The 21851-nt window shown below is 40.7% G+C and overlaps 1 protein-coding gene across 2 annotated transcripts in view; it reads right to left on the bottom strand.

Moving 5' to 3' along the window:
- CLYBL (citramalyl-CoA lyase) overlaps positions 1 to 21851 on the bottom strand; it is a 174326-nt gene that overhangs the window by 81741 nt on the left and 70734 nt on the right. For both annotated transcript variants that reach the window (XM_040584455.1, XM_040584456.1), the window contains exon 2: positions 2832 to 3021. In XM_040584455.1, the coding sequence (XP_040440389.1) occupies positions 2832 to 3021 (190 nt within the window). The remainder of the gene's footprint in view (positions 1 to 2831; positions 3022 to 21851) is intronic.

Here is a 21851-nt window from a genome sequence, read left to right as displayed (position 1 = left end):
CACAGCCACCATACCTTTCAATGACAACAGGCAGCAACTTCATGATGACACTAGTTAGCTCCCTCAGCAGCCTCCAGCGTGTCCTGTTTGCTTCCATGGATCAGCTTATTTAAATAGATCCTAACTCCACCCTCTATTGCATGTAACATCTCCCTCCCCTACATTTTGCCTCTAGACACAAGGAGATTGTGTGTGGGTGCTCCAGCCCTATGCTGGGAGTTTGTGTTTATTTTTGTTGGATTTTACTATGTTTCTGTCGAGTTTTTCCTCTGACTGCAAAGCCCCATCAGAAAAGTAGCCATGCCCTCCAGCATATCAGCTGTACCCTAGTTTGGTTTCATCATGAACCTGGTGATAGTGCACTCCATCCCATCAGCCTGGTTGCTAGTGAAGGAGATAAATAGGACTGGCCCCAGCAGAGGTAGCTGCAGTACAGCACACAGCATAGACTACCCAATTCTGGCAAAATGGCTATCCACCCTATAGTCTATCCATCCAGTCCGTTTTTAATCAGGCTGATGACCAGGGTATTACAGGAGACCACAGCAAAAGCTTTCCAAAATCAAGGTAGGCAACATCTATTCAGCTTTCATAGTCTTTCATTTGGAGTAGTAATTCATTTGGAGAATGCCAGGTACAGCTTGCTTCTGATCAATCCATTCTGGCTGAGTCCTAAAATACCTTCCATGAGAACCAGCACCACCACTTTCCTGGAACCTGACTTGAGGTTGATGGGCCCAGAATTCTTCACTCTTACCCTTTCTGATGACGGCTGCAACATTTGCCTTTCTCCAGGCATCAGGAACCTCCCCCTGCCACCATGACCTTTCAGTGATGACAGACAGAAGCTCCAGGATGACACTAGTCAGCTCCCTCAGTGGTCTCCAGCATGTCCTGTCTGGTCACATGGACCAGCTTATTTAAACAGACCCTAACTTCATCCTCCCCTACTGTGGCTGCTACCTCCCTCCCCCAAGTTTTGCTTCTAGGAGATGACCTAGTAGGCCTGAGAACTTTATGGAGCAGTGGGTCCACACTTTCCCTGATTGTCCTTCTAATTTTTTTTGCTGATGCACTCATAGTAGTCATTCTTGTCCTGTTCCACCAGTTTTGATTCCAGCCAAGCCTCGACCTTCCTTGTTCTGCACCTACGTGTCTGGACCACACTTCTGTGTTGCTCTTTGGTAGCCTGTCCCCACTTCTACCTCCTGTCTGCTTCCTTTTTGCATTTAAGCTCAGTCAGGGGCTCATCTGTCATCTCAAGTTCCTATTACAGATTTCTCCCCTAATTTCTTCGAAATGTTATACCCAGTAGCATAATTCCCCTTCACCTGAACAAAGCTAGAGTTTACCAGCCTTTAGAAATCACTACTATCGACTTTGTCACCTTGATCATAAAATTTTGTTTTGCTGACATCCTCTATTACAAATAATTAAGATGCACCTAAAAATACTATAGTTTAATACACAATTGTGTCTTGTATCATCTTACAGCAGCAGCCTCCCAAATATGACCTAAACAATACTAATCAGCTGGGACAGCAGATATAATCTTAGTCTTCCACACAGAATTTTAGCAACTGGAAAATGTTTTCCAACTGTCTTCAGCAGTACACATGAACATTTAGCAATGCTATTTTCACTTTTCAGAACTAAAATAGATATATGCAAATTCTGTGAACTTTTTTCTTTCCAACATACCTGTAAAGAACTGAAGGTTAAAGAGAGCACTATCCAAGAGAGTCCTTCTGGAAAGCATTAAGTCCCAAGAAACAGAAAAGAATAAAATCCACATTTTTGAGATAATACAGGAAAATTTTCAAGCCTATTTTCATAACTTCCTGGACAATGCATTCATATTCAAACCCTAAACACTGTTTGCTGTAATTTCAAGTACTGTAAGGTAGATAGGAAAACTGACAAATATGAAAATGATGTGACAGCAAACTTACATTCCTATTAAGAAATAGCTTTCACTAGGAAACATGTACGTTAGTTTACATTGTTTAAGATGCTGGACTTGGCAGTGTTAGGTTTACAGTTAGACTCAATGATCTTAAAGGTCTTTTCCAACCTAAACAATACTGTGATTCTAAGATGTGAAATATTTTAAAATGGTTATTTTCATATATTTAAAAAATCTGCTTGCAAACAAAATGGAATGCATGCTAGATGGTTCTCTCTCACAATTCAATGTCAATGAAAACCTGGCACTGGTACTTGACACATCTATATCTGTCTCCCACTCTGCTTTCCATCCCTGCTTTCTTGCAGCTCCTTCAATCTAAATTGCCCTCCAAATCCTGGTACGTTCAAGTTCTAAGTTCTCCTTCCTTCAGAAGCACTCCTAACAGCATTTCTTCCAAAAACCTCAGGAAGTAAATCTTTCTAAACACCCCAAGGCTCAAACCCAAACCCATGTTGGTTTTGCTCACAATATGAAGATGCTTTCGTTTCAACAACAAACCCCCCATGTGGTGATTCTGAACTAACTCTTCCTTTCCTGCTTCTGTTCTCACAGACCATTTCATCCTCCTCCCTAAGAAATATGCAGCAATAATAACAGCATCTCCCACTCTTCTGTGGTGAGAGTTTACGCCCAGCTCTGTGTTCCTTCAAAACTCCCTCCCCACTTACTCACATGGCATCTCTTTGAGTTCTGGGTAAGCAGATTTTCCCAACACCTTCACAAAGCCTATCACTGTTACATTACTTTGTATATCTTAAGATTTATCTTGGTCTCTCTGGTTGTTACTTCCCCAAGGCAAAGGCAATGTTTTTCCACAAGGTCTCTCTAGTGCTGATCATATCACAAGATAAATTTTAATTACCTTTCTGTTCAGAGCCACACCATCTTCACAGTCCAGCACCGCACAATCTACATTTAGTGATGGGATTTTTCGTATCTTCTTTTCATCATCTGCAGGTACATACAGCACAGCTCGCCTGGGCACGTACTTGTGAGATGATGCAAAGCGATAACTAAGCTTAGGAACACCAGCTGGCAGAAGAGAATCCACCCTGTAAAGTATATTGTTAAAATTAGACTCTTGGCTACAATGCTGTAAAGAATACTTGACTATATTTTAAAAGAGAAACGTTCCTACTTAGACAGTGCTGGTTTTGGGGTTTTTTTTGGTTTGTTTCCTTAGGAAGAGTTAAGGTAGGGAGATATAGGTATTACAGTTAATTACAGTATAAAACTCCAAAACTACTATGTTCAACAGAAGTTGCAAACTTAAACACTCAGAACTGAAGAACTGCCAGGGCTAAGGTTGTCTGTGCAGTCTTAATTAAGCTGCCTGTTCTGTGCACTACGGCAAGTATTAAATACAGAAGGGTGGTGCTTGGTTTTTCGCCTGTCATACGACTCCTCCATTGGATGAAGGCTGTGCTGAAAACAGATCAGGACCACTTTAGGGAGGAGGCTGGTATCTGCCGTGTTTGCTCCAGGAGCTGGACAGCATGCTGTGAGTGAAGCAGGGGTGTTGATTAAAACAAACATGGGTTTGTGAAGTTGATTTTGCAACCTTGGTGTTGTATCAACAAACATATTTGCATGCAAATTTTAAATAAGCAAAATGGATGGAGGGGGAAATGAGGAAAACAGGAATGAAAATATCCCCCATGTAATGTGGAACCTCACTAATCCCAACATGTTCTCTCAGAAGCCTTCAGACCTTGAGATCCACAGCATTGACAAGGCTCATAAGCCCACCAGCATCAGCAGCAGGTTGTTGGCTGCAGTGCCTTTCAAAATTTATAAATGCTTTATACACCACACTTCGGTGCGGGTGTGAGCCTGTGGTGCCACATGGCTTGAGTGGGTGGCATCCTGTATGGCCCATAGGCGTCAGGCTTGTGGCAGTTTCCACCCTGTGCCAGTATTCCCAGGGAGGGACCAGTCAACCCACCCCAGGCACAAGGAGGGTTGGTGCACTTGGAGGCAGTGGGGCTGCTGGGGGAGGCTGCCCTTGAGTACAGTAGGGAGCTTGCTTTGCACCATAATTACAAGCATAGAGAAATAAATTGCAGAGGGTGCCACTGTGTTTCATGGCCTTCCAAAAAAACTGCCTTGGCTGCTCCTGTTCCTCCCCATTTCACGCTGTACTCCCCAGGCCTATTCTGCTACATCAAAAATGAGGACAAAATAATACAATTTGCCTTCATACTCAGAGCACAAGTCACTTATGCCACAAAATAATCCTACCATATAACACCATTATGCATTATCATGTATATTATTCAGCACTTTGAATAATGCAAAGCTTTTCTAGCACCATGCTGAACATGTCATTATCGCATCATGCCAGGGACCCATGCATTTTCCTATGCCCCTCTTAATAATGCTTCCCAAGTTGCTAAACTTGGATGACGCATGGCTACATGTGGATGTGGGTTTTCTTCAAAGTGAATGTGACTAACCCTCTCAAATGTTTGGAAATTAGTTCAGTCAATCTAAATCAGGGCCAACGTGTCACGTTGCTGACAGACCACTACCATACTTGCCTTTCTAAGCTAACCCTGTTGAAGAACCGTCTCTTCCCCTGCAGTGTGCACCCTTAAAGCTGAATATAAGTCTTGGGTTAAAAATAGGAAGAAAACTTTAATTACATTTTATCTCAGTAAATTAAATGAAAAAGGACAATTCTTCCACCATCTCCTCTGCTGCACCTCTGCATGTCCTGGGTGGAGCCACTTTAGGAGCCCACAAAAATCCACTGCCAGACTCTTCTTTGTAATATGCCTGGTAATGCTTAATTCGGCCTAAGAAATGGGGCAGCTTTGCTGTTAAATAGAGATGACACATTTTATTACAAGCGCCAGTGCTACCCTTGTTAATAAATCTTCTTAATCTTTAACAGCAAGAACTTCAATACTTAGGTGGTGGAGGTCCTAACAACATTTGGAGACGTGCAACTGAGATCCACTGAGTCTCTCCTAAGTACCCTCTTTGCCCCTCTCCCACAAACCACTTCACGTCCCCTGCTTCATGTTGAAGTGGGGATGGTTACACAACTTGTGGCAACTCAAGTGGCTGCTAGTTAAATCTACTTAATCCCATTTTCTTGCAGTAGTACACTTTGGGAGAGCAAGGAGGAGGTGGAAGTGGAAGAGTGGTTTATCTCAAAGAGGAGGTTCTTTTTTCTGTGTGACACAGGGGTCAGTAAAGAAGTTCGAAATCCTTCACTAAACTTATAGGATGGGACAAAAGTGATTAGTTTCTATTCTGTTTCTCTGATGGCTTCAACCCTGTAGTTCCCAAAGGCACAAAGGAGTCAAAGAGCTCAGCCCATTAATAGTTAACTCCAGCCTAGAGCCAAGCAGCCCCTGAAGCATCCTTAATGACTGACTGCTTCTCACCACCCCTCCAACCCACCAGAAACCTGATAAACATGGTTAACACTATAATCTCAGAGCATGCTGAGATGAGGTGTATCTCCTGCCACACATTTCCCAGGATTTCTTCTGGGCTGTCATCAAACCAAGAGCTGTTTGACCAGGTGGTTTCCCGCTCATTGCCTGCAAGCCCCATGAAGGCAGCTCTGCTTTGCATGCCACGCAAAATGGTGTGTAGCATCATGCAGGTAAAACCTTCATTACCTGCAGACCAGATTTAGTCAGGTGTCACCACTGAGGTCTATGAACTTTTGTTTAGATGGGGGTGTAGTATGGCTTCCCCAGCAGACCTCCTGACTCCAAAGAAGTGGTAGATTTAATCCATTAAAATACCATCACCTAAAAGGCTTAATGTTAGAAATACTATGGCCTGTGAGCACTGGTATCTCTTCTTCAGGACTCAACTTTGTAGCCACAAGGGCCCAAAACACAGGCTACTCAGGACGCAGATTATTATAAAAATATACTGTCAATGTGTCAAATTAGTAGTTTTATGTAACATTTTAGCAAGTTGAAGCAATATTTTTTTCAAGAGGCATGGCCAGAAAAAAGAATGTACAGGAGGAACTGGTGTCAGTGGACCAACCTAGCATCCTTCTCCTTTCAAAACAAAGAGCTCTAGAAACGTACACATAAAATAAAGTTTTCAACAAGTATGCCTAGGTGTTACTGCCGTAAATGTTTTCATTATTTTGACATGTATTCTTAAAAAATCATCTGCTGTTCTCACTCTGCATTTTCCTCACATAGTCATATTTTATGTTCCACAATAAAATGAAATATAGAGGAAGAAGTGGATTTATTAAGAAATCCATTTGCCTACAGACCTTTTTAAAACAGTGGCAAGGCCCAGTGTGCTATGCATATGAGCAGTTAGCTACTCTGGTAGGAAACACTATCCTGATTATCTTGACTTCTGTTATTTTGTTACTTTTTTAGGACAAAAAAACCCACACAGCACTGCAATCTCAATTATATTGTTAACCCCATGCCATAAAGAGGAAGAAAATCTTACATATGTTTCCTGACTGCAAGTATTTTAATGATTCAAACTAAGCCTGACTATGCTTTAAACTAAACACATGGACATAAGCCAAGCGAATTTGCTAAGACAATGTTTCTTCCTTTAAGCACTGTAAGTTAAAACAAGGACTAGGCTATTGGGTAATGCTCATTAAATTGTTTTACAGCAGCCTATTTTCATTCATAGCATCTAGCAGCACGCTGAATGCTCTTGGGTCTTGGAAATGAAACTAAATTTTTTCAGCAAACAACATTCTACTGAAGTCTTCATCAAATATGTAAAAGTAGCTGGAAAGTTAAAGTTACTCGTGATCCTCTGAGAACCATTTCACCCAAGAGCAAATAGTTCATCCTCAGGAAGGAGAAAAGAAAATCTTTTTGATGACTAAAAGACATTGCACTTTGCAATGGCAGCTACACAGTGTGACGGCAACCAGTAAAATTACCCCAAATTATACACATTTCCCTGCTTTAAACTGCATTTTCACATTCCAGCGTTGCTTATACTCACACGTATACTTAATGGTACACACCTGTGTGGTCTCATTGGAGCCAACAACATACAGCTCACAAAGTAAAGTACTCCCACAAGTGATTTTTGGGATCAGCACTTTAACTCACACCTCTGTTCCCTGTTTATCTGCTAGATCAAATCATGCCTGGAAGAGACACTACACCATGATCTGCCTAACGCATGGAAAAATACCCATTGCTCAACAGGCCAAATCTCTCCTACAATCTCTGGCACAGTGCTGGCAAAGTGTTTCTGAAGAGCATTTTTAGGCATTCAACTAGAAACTGTTAAGAAGGCTGGATAATTTCCACAGTGTGAGTTTCTGACCTGTATGCACATAACTGCATACCAACCACAATCCTGGATATCTGTGGTGCTGTGGCAGGACAGAACCGACCCAAGACCCCACTGAACACAACCCAGCTGATGCCGCAAAATGTCCTACAAATTATTTCTCCAATATGTGCACACACACTCCCCCCTGAGTAAATGTAATGGTTTTCTTGTGTCGAATTTACTACAGAGTAGCTCACAACCTCACACAAATAACCTGCCAAAGACAAAGGAAACTTCTACAAAATTACAAAGCCCCGTAATTTGCATAGTAATTCTTTCTAATTAAGAAAAGAAGGTATAAGTTGTTTGTTATAAACAGCAGCAGGCCCTGTGCAAATATGAAGGGCTCGCAGCCGAGCTGAGTATTTGTCGAATCAAAGCAACTTGCCGGAGAGTTTTATTGGTACAGCTGCGGCGCATGCATTTTATCACACATGCTAATAATCCTGGTTATGGCACTAACATTTTAATCATTTGTTCTCTGGGCTTGTTTCTCAAACAATTAGCACTAATGAATGGCCAAAATACTTCGGATCATATATGTCTAATTGCAGTCAAGAGCGGTTATTGTCCGCATGTACATTTCAATTCACCTCTGGGGATAATGTTTGTTAATTGTATTTCTTTATATAGCAAGTGAAAAAAGGCTGTTCACTCAAAAAGGGACTAAGTGTTCTCTTCTTTCCCTTTGTTCCCACAAGAAGCTAAAGTCACTTCAAGAGGCACTTAATCCCATCATCCATGGTTACAATTGCCTTACAGCATCAATCAAAAAGAATCTGAAGTAAAATGATGCAGCTATATTGTGTAATTAAAAGCAATTCAGGTAGTTATTACTTGGGGCATTTTCCAGGTCCAAATACTTAAAACGGCACTGCAGGGATGCTAAATACTGTAGTGTTTTAAATTTGGTCATCTACAATATCTCACAGAGAAAGGGGAGGAATATGCAAAAAAAAAAAAAAAAAAAGAAAAAAAATCTCCTAGTGCGTATTGTAAAAAGAAAGAAAAGAGGAGGAACAGCTAACGTTTGAAGTGACAAAATCTACAAGTCTCCATATAAAAGGGAAATAAAAATATCAAGAAGGGAGAAAAGGGGAGGAAAAAGAAAAGGACGGCAGTTTTCAAGGAAAAGAAATTCCTCGCAATTGTTAAAAAGTTAACATGTGAAAAAATGTTAACGTTTCCTCGCATGGTAAACAAAAGCTCATGTCACAAGCTTTACCATCTGAATACAGGGTCCCCGAAATCTTAGGGCTTTCCTAGTGGAAATGAATCCAAGGTAAACTGAGCGATCTTTCTTGGGGGGGTGTGTGGGGTGGGGGGGTTGGGGGGGCGGTATAAGAAAAAAACTTAGGTTAAAAGAGAAGAGCTATATTTACTTTTAAATAAAGTCAGAACTTGGGGAAGGTACTTTACCTAACAACTGCCACTAACCCTGATCCAATTATGCTAAAATTAAAACTGGGGGATTATCAACATATGAAACCCTCAGCTTTACATTTTGATTTGTTCCTTTGTTCTAGACCCACTACGGTCATTTCCCTGACCTTCCAAAAACTAATTAAGAAACCCCCAAACCTGAACTCTTGCCAGGGCAGGCAGAAGCCACCAGCTCTCGTAGGTTTGAGATCTCTTGACAAGCAACTTTCCTCCCCAGTCAAAGCGCTTTGGAAGAGGCTTTGTCTAATTTTAAACTTCCCTCCATCAGCCTGATACGATCTCGCACAGATGTAACATGGATATTAATTCCCCTGAAGCTGATAGGAGATATACAGGTATAAAAATGGCCCCTGTCTCTCAAGTCTGAAGGAGGTGAAAGAATAAACTCTAACACTTTCACAGCATCCTCAGGGAGACAGGCAGTCTGCACCCAGCCGCGGGGACTGCGAGCGGTGGGCTGAAGAAGTGCTCACAAAAACTCAGCGAATTAAGAAATTTAACCCCCGTAACAACCAGCTTTGGATATCAAAAGGGACAGATTGGAGGGGGTTGCTCCTGAGCGCGGTTGCCTGCTGGAAAAACTGTAGCGGGGAGAAATGAAAAGGGGGCTTCCAAGTGACCTTTTGCAAGCTCTTTTCTCCAACTGATCAGGACACATCACGTTACAGCCAAAAAACAGAGAGGCGAACCGAATGGGGAAGGGGAGCCCCAGCGATAAAAAAAATCACAAGGCAGAGGAGTGTGAGTGGAAGAAAGCAGTTCAGGTTTAAATGGAAACTCAGTACCAAATCCAGAGTTGCTGGCAACTAATTCTAGGAAAAATATGTGTCTTTGGCTGCTATTTATAATTTTTTCCTCTCCAGTAAATTGATATGGAAGTCATATAACTGCACACCAGAGAAAAGATCAAATATAAACCAAGCACTTACTGACAAAGGCTTAAAATCACGGACCCCTAAGCCATAAAATGATAAAAGGCTATCATAGGTTAAATAGTTAACCAAACTTTCTCCTCCCACCAGCACTAAATGTTAAAAAAAAAAAAAAAAAAAAAAAAAAGACCTTTTATTTACCCCACCATGTTCTTTCAACTACATTTGACCCTGTTGTTTTGGTTCACTCCAAGCTCCATCATGCCTTGAATTGCTTTTGACTGAAGATCAGTTGTTTTTTTTTTTTTCTTCTCAGTTCAAAATGGCCAAATTAGACAGCAAGGATAAAAATAAAAGGACCAGTTTGTTGTGGGGTATTTTTTCTTATATTACTAAAGTCTCCTGCTTTCATGGCAGCAAAACCAGTCTGTTTGTGAGGAAGCGGAGAGTGCTACTGTTCTTTGACTTAATAAAGGAATTTTAAAAGAAATTTAAATAATGGCTTAGGGTGACAAGGGCTGACGCTTCCTACTAATGGCAACAGGCTGCTTCTCTCGGGCAGCCTGTGTGTGTGTGTTTGCTATCATCCAAGGTTAATTGGTGTCCTGTCTTGGGGAGCTTTAACATATGTGACGTACAGTCAAGGGTTTGCTCCCTTCCTTGCGGTGTGGATAACTCTGAATAACTTGTCATGCTCACAAAGTATTCCCGAGCTGAGCTGTGCCTCACTTTGCTTTTACTCTTAGCAAAGTTTCTGGCTCCTTGGGATGCTTTCTGCTACTTAATCAAACCACATCACTGCAAGGCAATGGAAAAGCACTCTGTGACAATTCACTTTGCCACACTAATCAAGGGAAGGTGTAGTTAAGATAACAATTAACTTCCCTGTTTTCCTAAATATAAAGATATATAAATAAACATAAACACTAAATATAAACAGTTTTGAAGTTCTAATTTCTACTAGTAAACTGTAAGTGCTTTTATGTATTTAACTAATGTTGTTTCTACGTTGCATTTTTTGAATCTACAACACTGTAAAGAGATTTTGTAAAATTTTGTTTAGCTATATACAGTTTCCTAACAGAAACTCTTCCATTATGTATTTTTCACAGAATTGCAACTAGCAACTGCAACAGAAAATTACAACGCATTTTAAATAGCAAAAATATACCACAATAAAGATAAAGATTCAATACCATATCGAGAGGTTATATAGGACTACACATAAAATTAGCCTTTTCTAAGATGTGCATTGAGGAGTAAGAAGAGATTACTTGGATGTATGACATCAATGTATGATTTGTTTTGGTTTATCACTGTTGTGTACAAACCAGTACGTACCAAGTGTGCTCAGGGCTGTGCAACACAAAGGAAAAAGCATGGCCTCTGGGGTCAAGCATCTTCCAGTTCAGGAGGATCAGGCACATATCAACAACAAAAGCCCTCCTGGAGCATCCCATGCCAAACTCTCTCTTAGGAAGTGAACATATAAAACTCACAAATCTGTAATGGTTGCACTTTTCTAAAGTCAGACCCATGTTGGTGGCCTCTGCAGAAAAGTTAAACTTTGAGGAGATTCTCTGTCACCGCAAAACCACTCTTGCCTCTTCCAGTTCTCCCCTCTGGCTCACTGTCGGGTACCTCCCTTCCTACTAACTCTGCCTGAACATTTTCACACACACCGACTCTGCACCCACCCATGTCTCTATGTACACAATGCACAAAAATTGATAAGAATGTTTGGACAGAATTTCTTTTCTTACTGAACATGCTTTTCCCCTCTTTTCTTCCCCGCTCCCCTCTATTCTTTCCATCCTGGTGCCCACACCAGGATACAGGGAGCATCCCCACTGCTGAGCTCTTGCAGCTCCTGCCACTGATCCAGCTGTGTGCATGTTGGCTAAATGCTGCAAGGTCAAGATCGAGACCAGGATTCAAAAATTCAGTGTTAATTACTGTGATTACAGTCTGAGTCCCAGACAGCCAAAGCCTTCCCAGCAGTTTAGGAGCGGACTGCTAACGAGTTATATGTAAAACAAGAAACAGGCACTTGATAAAGTTAGAATCAATAAAGTGCCATTCCTGCCTGTTAAATGACCTTGCTGTAACACAGAGCCACTATGCTCACCAGAGCCTATGCAGGTTAGATATCCATATTTGCACAGCATGAGAGAAAAGGAAAACAGTACAGTCCTTAAAATCAGTTCTGATTTACATGCGAGTTAAAAAAAAATTACACTAAAGATGTGCCTGAGAGTATTTAGCAGAAGGAAATGAATCAAGTGTCAATATATTTGTGCTGCAGAAATAAGAAATTTGTCACCCACTTTGGGTCTTTCAGAATTTCTGATTTTTTAATGACAAATTGTCATCTTTGTAATTTTGGTTGTGGTGGGGATATTTTACAAACTGAGGTTCCTTTCATACTTCTGAGGATTTTTCACTAAATAGGCCATATTTTATCTTGATTTGAAATTTATGGCAGTCTATACTTAGCCAAAATACAAACAGCTCAATGATTCCTGTACTTAGAAATGTATGTAAATTATGCTCCTAAATAAAGCACAGACATTTTTACTACTTAGGAAAAACAAAACAATATTGCAGTCTTCTCTGCACTTTGAGATTGCTCCTGTAAACCCACTCAAGCATGTGCTTAGCCCAGAGAAATCAAAAGGACTAGTCAAACACTTAAAATTAACCATGTGCTTAAGTGCCTGCAGGACTGGGGATTAATTTTGGATTATGAAACTGTTCCATTTCCATGTGTTCTTAGGCTATACGTGGGCCAACCTGTTATTTTCAGGTTTTGGCACAGAGACTTGTGCAAAATTGAGACTTAGATGCATGCAGATGCAGTCCAGCTGGTGAATATCTTTTAAACAATATAAAGATGCTCGATCCCAGCTGGGGAAAAAAATTTCCACTCTGCATGATGTTTTCAGAGTAAGATTAAAAGTAAGATTATGATTTTTGTTTAGTCAAGCATTATTTTGTAGAAGAATTACTACGTAGAAGAATTATATAGAAGAATTGTTTCGTATTAAACTGAACTTACTCAGAATGGTTTCTGTGCCAAATAACTGAGCAGTTAAGAACAATTTAGCAAGCAATTAGTAAATATGAAACTGCTGAAGAAGAGAACTATAAAACTAAAATGCACCACAATTATATCAAAAAAGTAAAATGTAATTACATCAAGGCTGATGCAGTATGACAGAAAAAAGAATGAATGGACAGTGCTGTTAGTTCAACAGCAACTATAGGTACACTAATTGAAAACCAACTGCTCTCTGCTTTTGAATATAAGCCTGGTGGAAATTTTAAAATATTTCCTAAATGGACGATAAAGAAGAACGCTTGCAAATCCTGCAGTGCTCCAGGCAACACTTAACTTTAGAAATGTCTACAGGCAGAAATACTACCCTGCAGTATGGCTCAGGATGGCACAAACAAGCATCTGTGTTTATTTTTTAACTAGTCAGATTTATAAGAGCAATGAAATCCCTACATAAGCATTTTATATTGACCTGATATGGACTTACTGCTTTAACCAGCTTTTTAACTAACTCCACAAGTTAATAAAGGCAACTACATGAATCCTTACTGCCTATACATTAAGATAAGAAAAACATTCGTTAAGCAATATCCAGATTGTTTTAATTACAGTAATATCACTCTTATTTGTAGTATAATGTTCGTTAAGTACAGTATAACATTTTCTTAAAATGCCCCAGAGGCAGTTAAACTCTTGATTAGCTATAAAAAAAGAAATCTCCCTTAACTTCAATCACAGGAGTTAATGCCTACTGCAATGAAATTCCAGTACTTTTAATCATACAGAAATGTCATATGTAAATCTTATTAACCATGAAAACATTACATAAGATCAAATGAATTTTCTATGCCGCTATCACTACTCAATGTTAGCAAAACGTAGGAATCTTTCTCAGACAGTTGTGGTAGTAACAATAAGCCCAGCCCTATTTTCTTTGAGAATGAAATCAGCTGAAAACCCGATCTTATTTTATTAATTTCAAAAGACAGCCGGGAACGCCCCAAAACTCTGACTTCTATATTTGCATGCCTTTAACTATGCCCCTGTTCAATTATCTGAAGTTAAAACACACCAAACTAGTAGCAGTGGTGGGATTAAACAACCTTATGGAAACTACAGAACTTTATTTATCTACAGAAAATAAACAACTGGCAAAGCTTTATTATCCAATAATAAAATTTCCCTTTTTTTCCTGCCTTTTCCAGTGTGTTGCAAGAATGAACATTATTACTGCTTTTCTACAGATGACAATGAAACACCTACATTTTCTTCAGCATTTATCCTGCATCTGCCCATTATTCCATACAGTTCTGGAAAAAAACTGTTCATTTTTTGTTTGCTAAAAACATCAAGAATTCAAAAAATCATGAACAGTGTGATGCACTAAAAATTGCAACATTTTTAGAGTGCAAATTGAAATATTATTTTCTGGTTCTTGTGTCCCTGGCTTCATATTTTCAAACTCTTCCTTGCAATAGTCAAAAGCCATAAATTGCCTTTAAAAGTAAAAAAAAAAAACAACAACAAAAAAAAGGTGAAAATTTAGGAAGCCAGGCTTAAAGGAAATACCAAATACTGTGAAACTAATGATAAAAAGGTGACAGTTGCCAGTTCATTTTGATCTTCCACATAGGCAGTGGCAGGATATTTTTGTTACATAGAAACAGGCAAGCCAACCCCTAATGCAGCAGTGGCCCTCCAAAATTGTCTCCTTGGTAAGGTCAGTAAACTAAACACAGTAAATTTAGTGCCCACCAGGCTCTCCAGACTCAGCACCTCTCTAGCCACCGAGTTCCCCTTAGTGAGCAATGAGCCTTTGCATGGCACTACCCCGAAAGGGACAAACCTCTCACCCTACTGAGCCGGTGGGTCGAGTCCCACCGCCCCCATGGGTGCATATTTGGGGTGTGTGGTCGAAGCCCTGGGTACACTCTCCACGAGGGGATTCAGCCACAACCCTGCTCCCGGCTCGGGCAGCTCATTAAGCACCTTGAGGTGGGGAGCACACCTGGACGAGATGAACCTCACCGGGGGTGTCCAAGGCAGGGAACTAATCTGCAGGGACATCCTGGTTGTATCATCACAGCCCGCCTTGCGGAGGATGAACTCTGCTGTGTAGGCAAGCTCAAAGACCATAAAGGCAGGGCAGATAATATGACAGTGTGATGGAGGAAAAATGCTGGCCAAGGGACACATTTTAATATTAAATGCAGAAACCCACTATGGAAAAACCCATTTCTAAGCCACTTTTATGATTTAATAATCTACATTTTCACAGAACTCTTCAGATCAGCTTTGCCACATCCCCGGAGACTTAACAACTGGTCATAAACCCCTGGCTCCCAGGTCCCCACTGCAGATCCCCCACCTAGTAAGTTGCATCCCATTTGATCACTGATGTGGGAACTTGAAAAAATCATCATCGTCAAGAGTGGAAGAGAGATGGGGCGAAAATCAACTTCTCTGCAAATCAAGATGGGTTTATTTTTGCAAAAAAAGTCAAATTATCAGCTAGCAGCGCCTTTTGGGGCACTGAGAGCACCTGACAGGCCTTGCTCTATGCAAGTGTGAGTGCAGGCACTCTTATTACATGCTCTGTGGGAGTTTCTTATCTGTATTTCCCAGGTGAGATTATTTATGTGGTTACGGTTGCTACAGCATATATTTACCATGGCTGATGAACACATGAAAAAGCCAACTGAAACTTAGGTAAAGCTCAAGAGTCCAAGTTGCTCTCTGTGCCAATGGCCTGGATTCTCGGGATGCCCCTTTTCCCCCAAACACCTCAGTTTCATTAAATATGGATTTCCTGCCTCACTGCATCACAACATCCATCATCATCATCATCATCATCACTGGTCCCTCTCACTTAAAACCAAATTTTAGAGAACAGCCCTGTCCCTAATGGCTGCTTAGCGGGGAGGGAAGAGGTGGACATGGCTGAGAGGGAAGGGAAGAGAAAGGCAGGAGAAGGCATTGGCAAGCACACAGCTTGCTCAGGAGCACTGTGAAGAAGATATTATTCCAGACTGCCCCAGTTTAAGAGTAAGGATTTTTTTCCCCTCTAAATTCTTGACACAGGCTGTTCAATATTTATTTACAAATAAGTGAGGAAGAAAAACACACTGCCTCCCTTGCAACCTGCACAAATACAGAAAATTGCTTTTATTTCATAATGATGATATATAATAGATAAGCAAAAGCCCCGGATTACATGAAAATAAAATCTATAACGAGAAATAGGATTAGGTCTACTTCCATATAACAGTTTTAATGACATTAAATGAGCAGCTGTGTTTCTCTAAGTAAGTGTTATAGCTTTCCACATCTGTATAAAAACTAAGCAACGTACAGACTCTTTGAACTCACTGATATATAACCGTGTGGAAAAAAACTCCCTGTGAAAATATACAAAGGCATCACTTGGTTTTCCTTTAAAAGTCTTCTTTAACAACCTCTGTCATGAATATAGGTTCAGACTTAAGGAAATGAGATAATTAGATTACATATGTCTTTTATCCTGTACTGGATAGAGAGGAACAATATTCCATTGCTCTATCTGTCTACTTATTTTTGTTTAGGTATCATTTTATATATACTTTAGTACAAAGGTAAAATTGTATTGTTGAGATATGTTTTAATTCTGCAAAGCATGTCAGTGATCTGTGCTTACATTAAGAAACAGAGTACCTCTCTCAAAGCTGAGATTATATATATGGAATTTGGATGGTTCGAAGCATCAGTTTTAGTCTCACATTGCCCCTTGCCATTATCTGTTTCCTTGCTGATAGGAGGAACATAATGGATTTTTCCATTTTTACCTTCCTGAATAACAGTTTAGTTGAGCTAGTGTCTGTAATGGCAAGATTTGTCATCAGAGACTAGCATCAGTTGTGCTGGGAAAACATTGTAACATATTCACTCTCTTCTCCAGAACACGTTCATCAGGCAAAGTCTTTCCTCCTTTTTTGGGTCACTTGAGTTTAAAGGAGAAAATGCAAAATAATAACGTATCTATCCCTGTGTGCAAGCAAGAACAAAATGTGAGACACTGGACAGACAGTGCAATATCCCCGCTCTTAAAGGTAAGGCTTGCAACCACCATAGTCAGAGGTGAACATTTATTTATATATGTGCATGCTTATGTTTTTGTTTATACATTTATGTGCCTGTATAGATATCTACATACACTATCTATTCATTTATGCACATATAAATGTGCATATACATACATGTTCATGCATATAAAGACACCCAATGTGGCACAGTACAACAGTAGCACGTAACAATGGAAAGTGCCAAAAAGAATTATCTTCCATAAATCCAAGAAATAGTAAGACTTTTTTCCACGACTTTTAGTCTCAAATATTCCTCATACTTTCCTGGAATAAACTGCCTTTTCCTGCATCTCCAGCAATGGCACTGGAGTGGCAATTCTTCAATGAAATATGAAGTCTCCCCAAGACCCAACATACACTAGACTGAAGGTTGTTCCACCATTAGTTATTGATGCCAGTGCCTTGCTTTTGCATTGCTTGTGGTCTTTGCACCACACACTTTGCATCCACACACTGTGGGCATCCTGTGTATCTTGCAAGTGCAGGTGTGACCCTGCGGATTTACAGCTGCTGTAGACCAAAGACATATCTCAGTGAGCCAAAGCAGCTCTGCTCCTAATGCTTTCTGTCTGCCAAATCTCTGCCAGAACAAAGCAAGCAACATGCTATTTCACATGAGTGACCCTCCTTCCATTTCATCTCTTGGAGCTCAACATTTGTAGCCCTAAAAAAGTAAGAGCATGATCTCATATCCTCCTTTCTTGTCCCTGCTCAGATTATTTTGGAGGGCAAGGAGGGAATTTAGCGGCTGTTTCATCAATAGTCTACTACTACACATTAAAAGATGGAAAGAAAGACCAACTTTTTGGCTGAAACAGCCATTTACAATGATAGGCAGAGGTACTGAACTGCACTGCAAAAGCAGAGGGATAACTCAATTTTTTCTTCCCTTTTGAGGTGCAGCAGGCCAAGGGCGGGCATTCCCTTGCCATGATGATCCTAAGGTCTTTTCTAATCTAAATGATTCTATGAGCTGTTCTCAACCCGGCTTCTGAGGCTGCACAGGTCTTGTGCCCAGGCTGGGCTGTGAAAACCACAGCTGAGCCCTTTACAAAACAGTCTCAAGTCCCCTGTGGCAACAGTGAAGAGAGGCATGTCCCTGGGAAAACTTCCATGCCTATCTTAGATACCTGATCCTAAACGGATATCAATTTTAGGCTGTTCTGTACAGCTTTGGAATAGCTGAAAGGTAATTACCACCACTGCCATTGCTAGTGGCTGTGTTAAAATAATTTATTTCACTACATATTACAACAACTACTTCTTCAGAGGAAATATTCCATTGCTGGACATTCCTGATGCTCTACAAGATAAGTCCCAGTATTCAGCACACTCAAAGGAAAACAAATCTGGTGCAATCAGGCCTGAAACCCTGCTTTGCCTTTCAACAAATACAGTTATGTTTTGGGGTCTTTTAAAGATATGTTGTCCCTGTTCTTGTCCTAATCAGATATAATGTAAATTGTTTTCCCACCATGAAAACAGTCATGTCTGCTAACTCGAGCATTTCAAGGATCTCGCTAGATTTTGATCCTCAAAAAGGATATTATAAATACTAGTAAGTACATTTCATCATGCCTCAGGAGCTTATATTAGTTTGAAAAATAAATAACTGGGAATTAAGTTTTATGTTATTTTAGATATACCAATCTTAAAATATTCTGTTTCATTATTTTCTAGCCTCTGCAAAAAATGCTGCCTATTATGAACAAAGTGAACAGTAGACAAGTTCTAGACCAGGATGGATTGAATTATGGAGAAGTGAAGAAACAAGAGCCTGGAGAGACAAATAAGGCTTCAGGACTGTTACCCAACTAGATGTGTGTACATCTTGATTCAAAATACACTTTTATTACTCTATACACCTTTTCCATTGCTTGGAAACCAGCAACCAACAAACCAACGTTTAACCTAGCACAAGGAGTATTAGGGTGGCTTTGAATGCAGAGAAGATGGAGGACTTTGGTAAGACTGCTCACATTTGAGGGCCAGTAAGGAAGAAGATTAAAATGCTTCACCAGGAGAAAGAGAATAAAAGAGCAATTGTAGGCTGCAAGAAGGTAGGTCTGGTAGAGGGATGATGTGAGGAAAACCCAGGACCTCAGCAGAGTAGACAAGAAATCTGAAGCCAGTGACATGCAAGAGGCAGCTCTACAGGCGAGTCAAAGCAAGAGAGGCGATCCTGGACAGCCAGCACCCAGCAAGGCAGGGTGGCCCAATTGGCCAGGAGAGGGGTGTTGGTGAGATGGCCCCTGGGCACCAAAGGGAGGAACAGGTTTTGTGCAAGTGGTGAGCCAGACAGTGCCAGGACATGATCCCAACCAAGCCACCATGGGTGAAGACCAGGGAGAACTGGGGCGGAGTGTGGGAGGGATGCACAAGGACAGGAGGCAAGACTGTGAAACAGATACCAAACCAGGGATCCAAAAAGTGAACCATGATAGGTATTCACTTATAAAGCCAGAAGAAAACAAGGTCAAAAGCAAGATTAAAAAAGTAAGGTGAAGATGTAATTAAAAAAAAAAAAAAAAAAAAAAAAAAAGAGGACAACGTTGGCAGAGATTTTGGTGAGGGAAGCATCAATGAAAAGCAGGGACCGAGGATTCTCTTGATACAGCATCAGAGACAGACAAAATGTATTCACTCATGGCAACCAGCTGCATCATTTAAGAAAAACAAGGGTAACCCGGTATAAGTCTTTGAGGATGAAGCAGTGGAAAAGGGAGCAAGGATGCGGAGTACAGGGGAGGAGGAGGAAGCAAAAAGGAGACAGTAGGATCTTGATTCAGCCAGGTAGCTGCGCACAATGTGAAGAGTCTGAGCGCACTAATAATACCACTTGACTAAGCACCTTCCTGAATCAGGACCTGGTTCAGGAGCCTTCCAATCAAAGTCTGGGAAAGAAGATGTGTAAACCACACAGAACAAATGGCAGCTCAGCACGCAGAATGGAAATTAAATAGGAACTTAGATGTGGACCCCAGAAGAAGTTCTTCTGAAACCCTCCAACTCTGACCTGTCATGTCACCTCGCAGAGAAAGCAGAAAAATATTTTTACTTGTCCTACACACTGATTTCCTGCACACAAGTGATTGTTTTAAATCAAGCCTCTACACTGTTTTGTCAGAACTTAACACTGCACAAAAATAAAGTGACTTCAGCTCCCTGTGATGCAGTGTGACTGACTGAACTTCCCTTCAGTAGCCAGAACTGCATCCATTAAATGTGTGAAATGTTAAAGGTAACAGTTCCCAACAACAGAAAATGAGGCAAAAGTAGTTTAGACCAACCTTGGGAACCAGTTTGCCAAAATTATGGGTGGATGCTAGGGTAAAAGGACAATTAATACAGGGACAGATGGCTAAGCAAAAACAAAAGCCATTATCTAAAACCTGACTATGGAAACCTTAGCAACTGATTGTTTAACAGAAGCAATTAAAGAACTCGATTAAACGCAGTAAATCAATAGTTAGGATTTTAAGGAATAAGAAAACCGAGGACTTGCCACTGTTTGTGGCAGTATTAAATACTTGCTGTGCTCATGTTAAATATTAAGGTGTGCATGTTTTATACATAATGGGCTTTTCTTATCCCTGTTAGAAAAACACAAACAAACTCCAGACCAATAATAAAATCTTTGGTGACTTGTCAAGTCTTAGAAAGCCGTAACAGGGTTCTGTGAGCAGTCTGCTGCTCAGGAGATCCTGCTGAAGTACAACTGTCTTTCCCTCTCCTCTTGATCCCCCCCTCCCAACACATGCACACATATAGTCCTGGAAAACCATACTCAGACGAGAGGCCTGGGAGAAAAGCATGGGAAGCAGCTGAAGTGGCACAAGGGAGTTACATCTTACATGTGCTTAGTGTTGTGCCAGGATAAGGACCTGCAGCCTCTGGCAACCCTTAGCAGAGGGAGGGTGTAACACAGGCTACTGTGGCTCTGATAGCCCGGTGGCATCGTCTTGAGTCCTAGGTGTCCTGCAGTGCTCTCTGCCATGAAGCCCATGTAAAACTGCATCAGTAGGAGATATCACCGCTCTCTGTGCTGAGAGCAGGCATGCGTATGGCCCAGTTAGATCACTCTGCCCCATACACTCCAATTAACTCCAAATAAATGTCTGAATCTCTCCCTACAGCCTCAGTACAAACACTGCTCTCTCAAGGCAGCATGGCATGAAAAGTTGCACAAGTAATGAAAATGTAGCCTTCCATCAGCTTTACACAGCAACAAAATGATGGCTAAAGCTATCTGCCATCACTGGAGCATAGGAACAGTTTGAGCCAACAGGCCTTATTCATACAAGCGAGTGATGGTTAGTTCTTTTTCCATACTTTCCTGGAAGTTTGATTATTTAATAACTAACTGACATACATTGTGTTAGCATATCGCATCTCCGGGGTGGCACCATCAGTTTGCAATAGAGGTTTCTTTAAGAAAAGAAACAGGTCCTTAATTTTTTTATTTAAAAAAGTTAATAATTACAGGAACACTGACAGTGTTGCTATAGTTACGACTATATCAGCCTTCCACTTACAACTCTCCGTTTTCAAGGGTCAATAACTCAGATGTCAAAAATCTCACTGGGCAGAAGCCTGACACACATCTTAGACATACATTAAACAAATGCATAAATAAAAATCAGCTGTTTCACACTTGTGAACATTTTGATTCAAATCAGTCTTTCCAGATGACATTTTGAGCATCTGACAGTAGTGTTTTGGGGTTATTTTTTAATAGACTTTTTGGCAGGCTGGTAGCCTTTTAGGTGTCCCAGTGTGTTTGGCTGCTGCCAGAGGGAAAAGAAGAACCACTGCTTTTTTCTCCAGCCATTTCATCCCCACCATCAGAAAGGAAGAAATTTTGGATATGCCTGCTATGCTCCCAACAAAACTTCCCGAGGATTTTTAGGCACAAAAGCTTCATGCGCATGTGCAGCAGCTGGATTACCACAATAGACCATAACGGCCCTAAGAGCCGTTACGGTATATCAAGTGAGTAAACCGAAAACTAAGAAGGATTTACACAATGACCATAGTGGCTCCCTGGGAGCCGTTACGGTCTATCAGGTCAAAAATCCACTTTTTAA

The sequence above is a fragment of the Falco naumanni genome, chromosome 2 (genome assembly GCF_017639655.2).
Source record: "Falco naumanni isolate bFalNau1 chromosome 2, bFalNau1.pat, whole genome shotgun sequence".
NCBI lineage: Eukaryota > Metazoa > Chordata > Aves > Falconiformes > Falconidae > Falco > Falco naumanni.
Note: the sequence above shows the minus strand (reverse complement) of the source record. Positions and strands in the feature narration are given on the sequence as shown.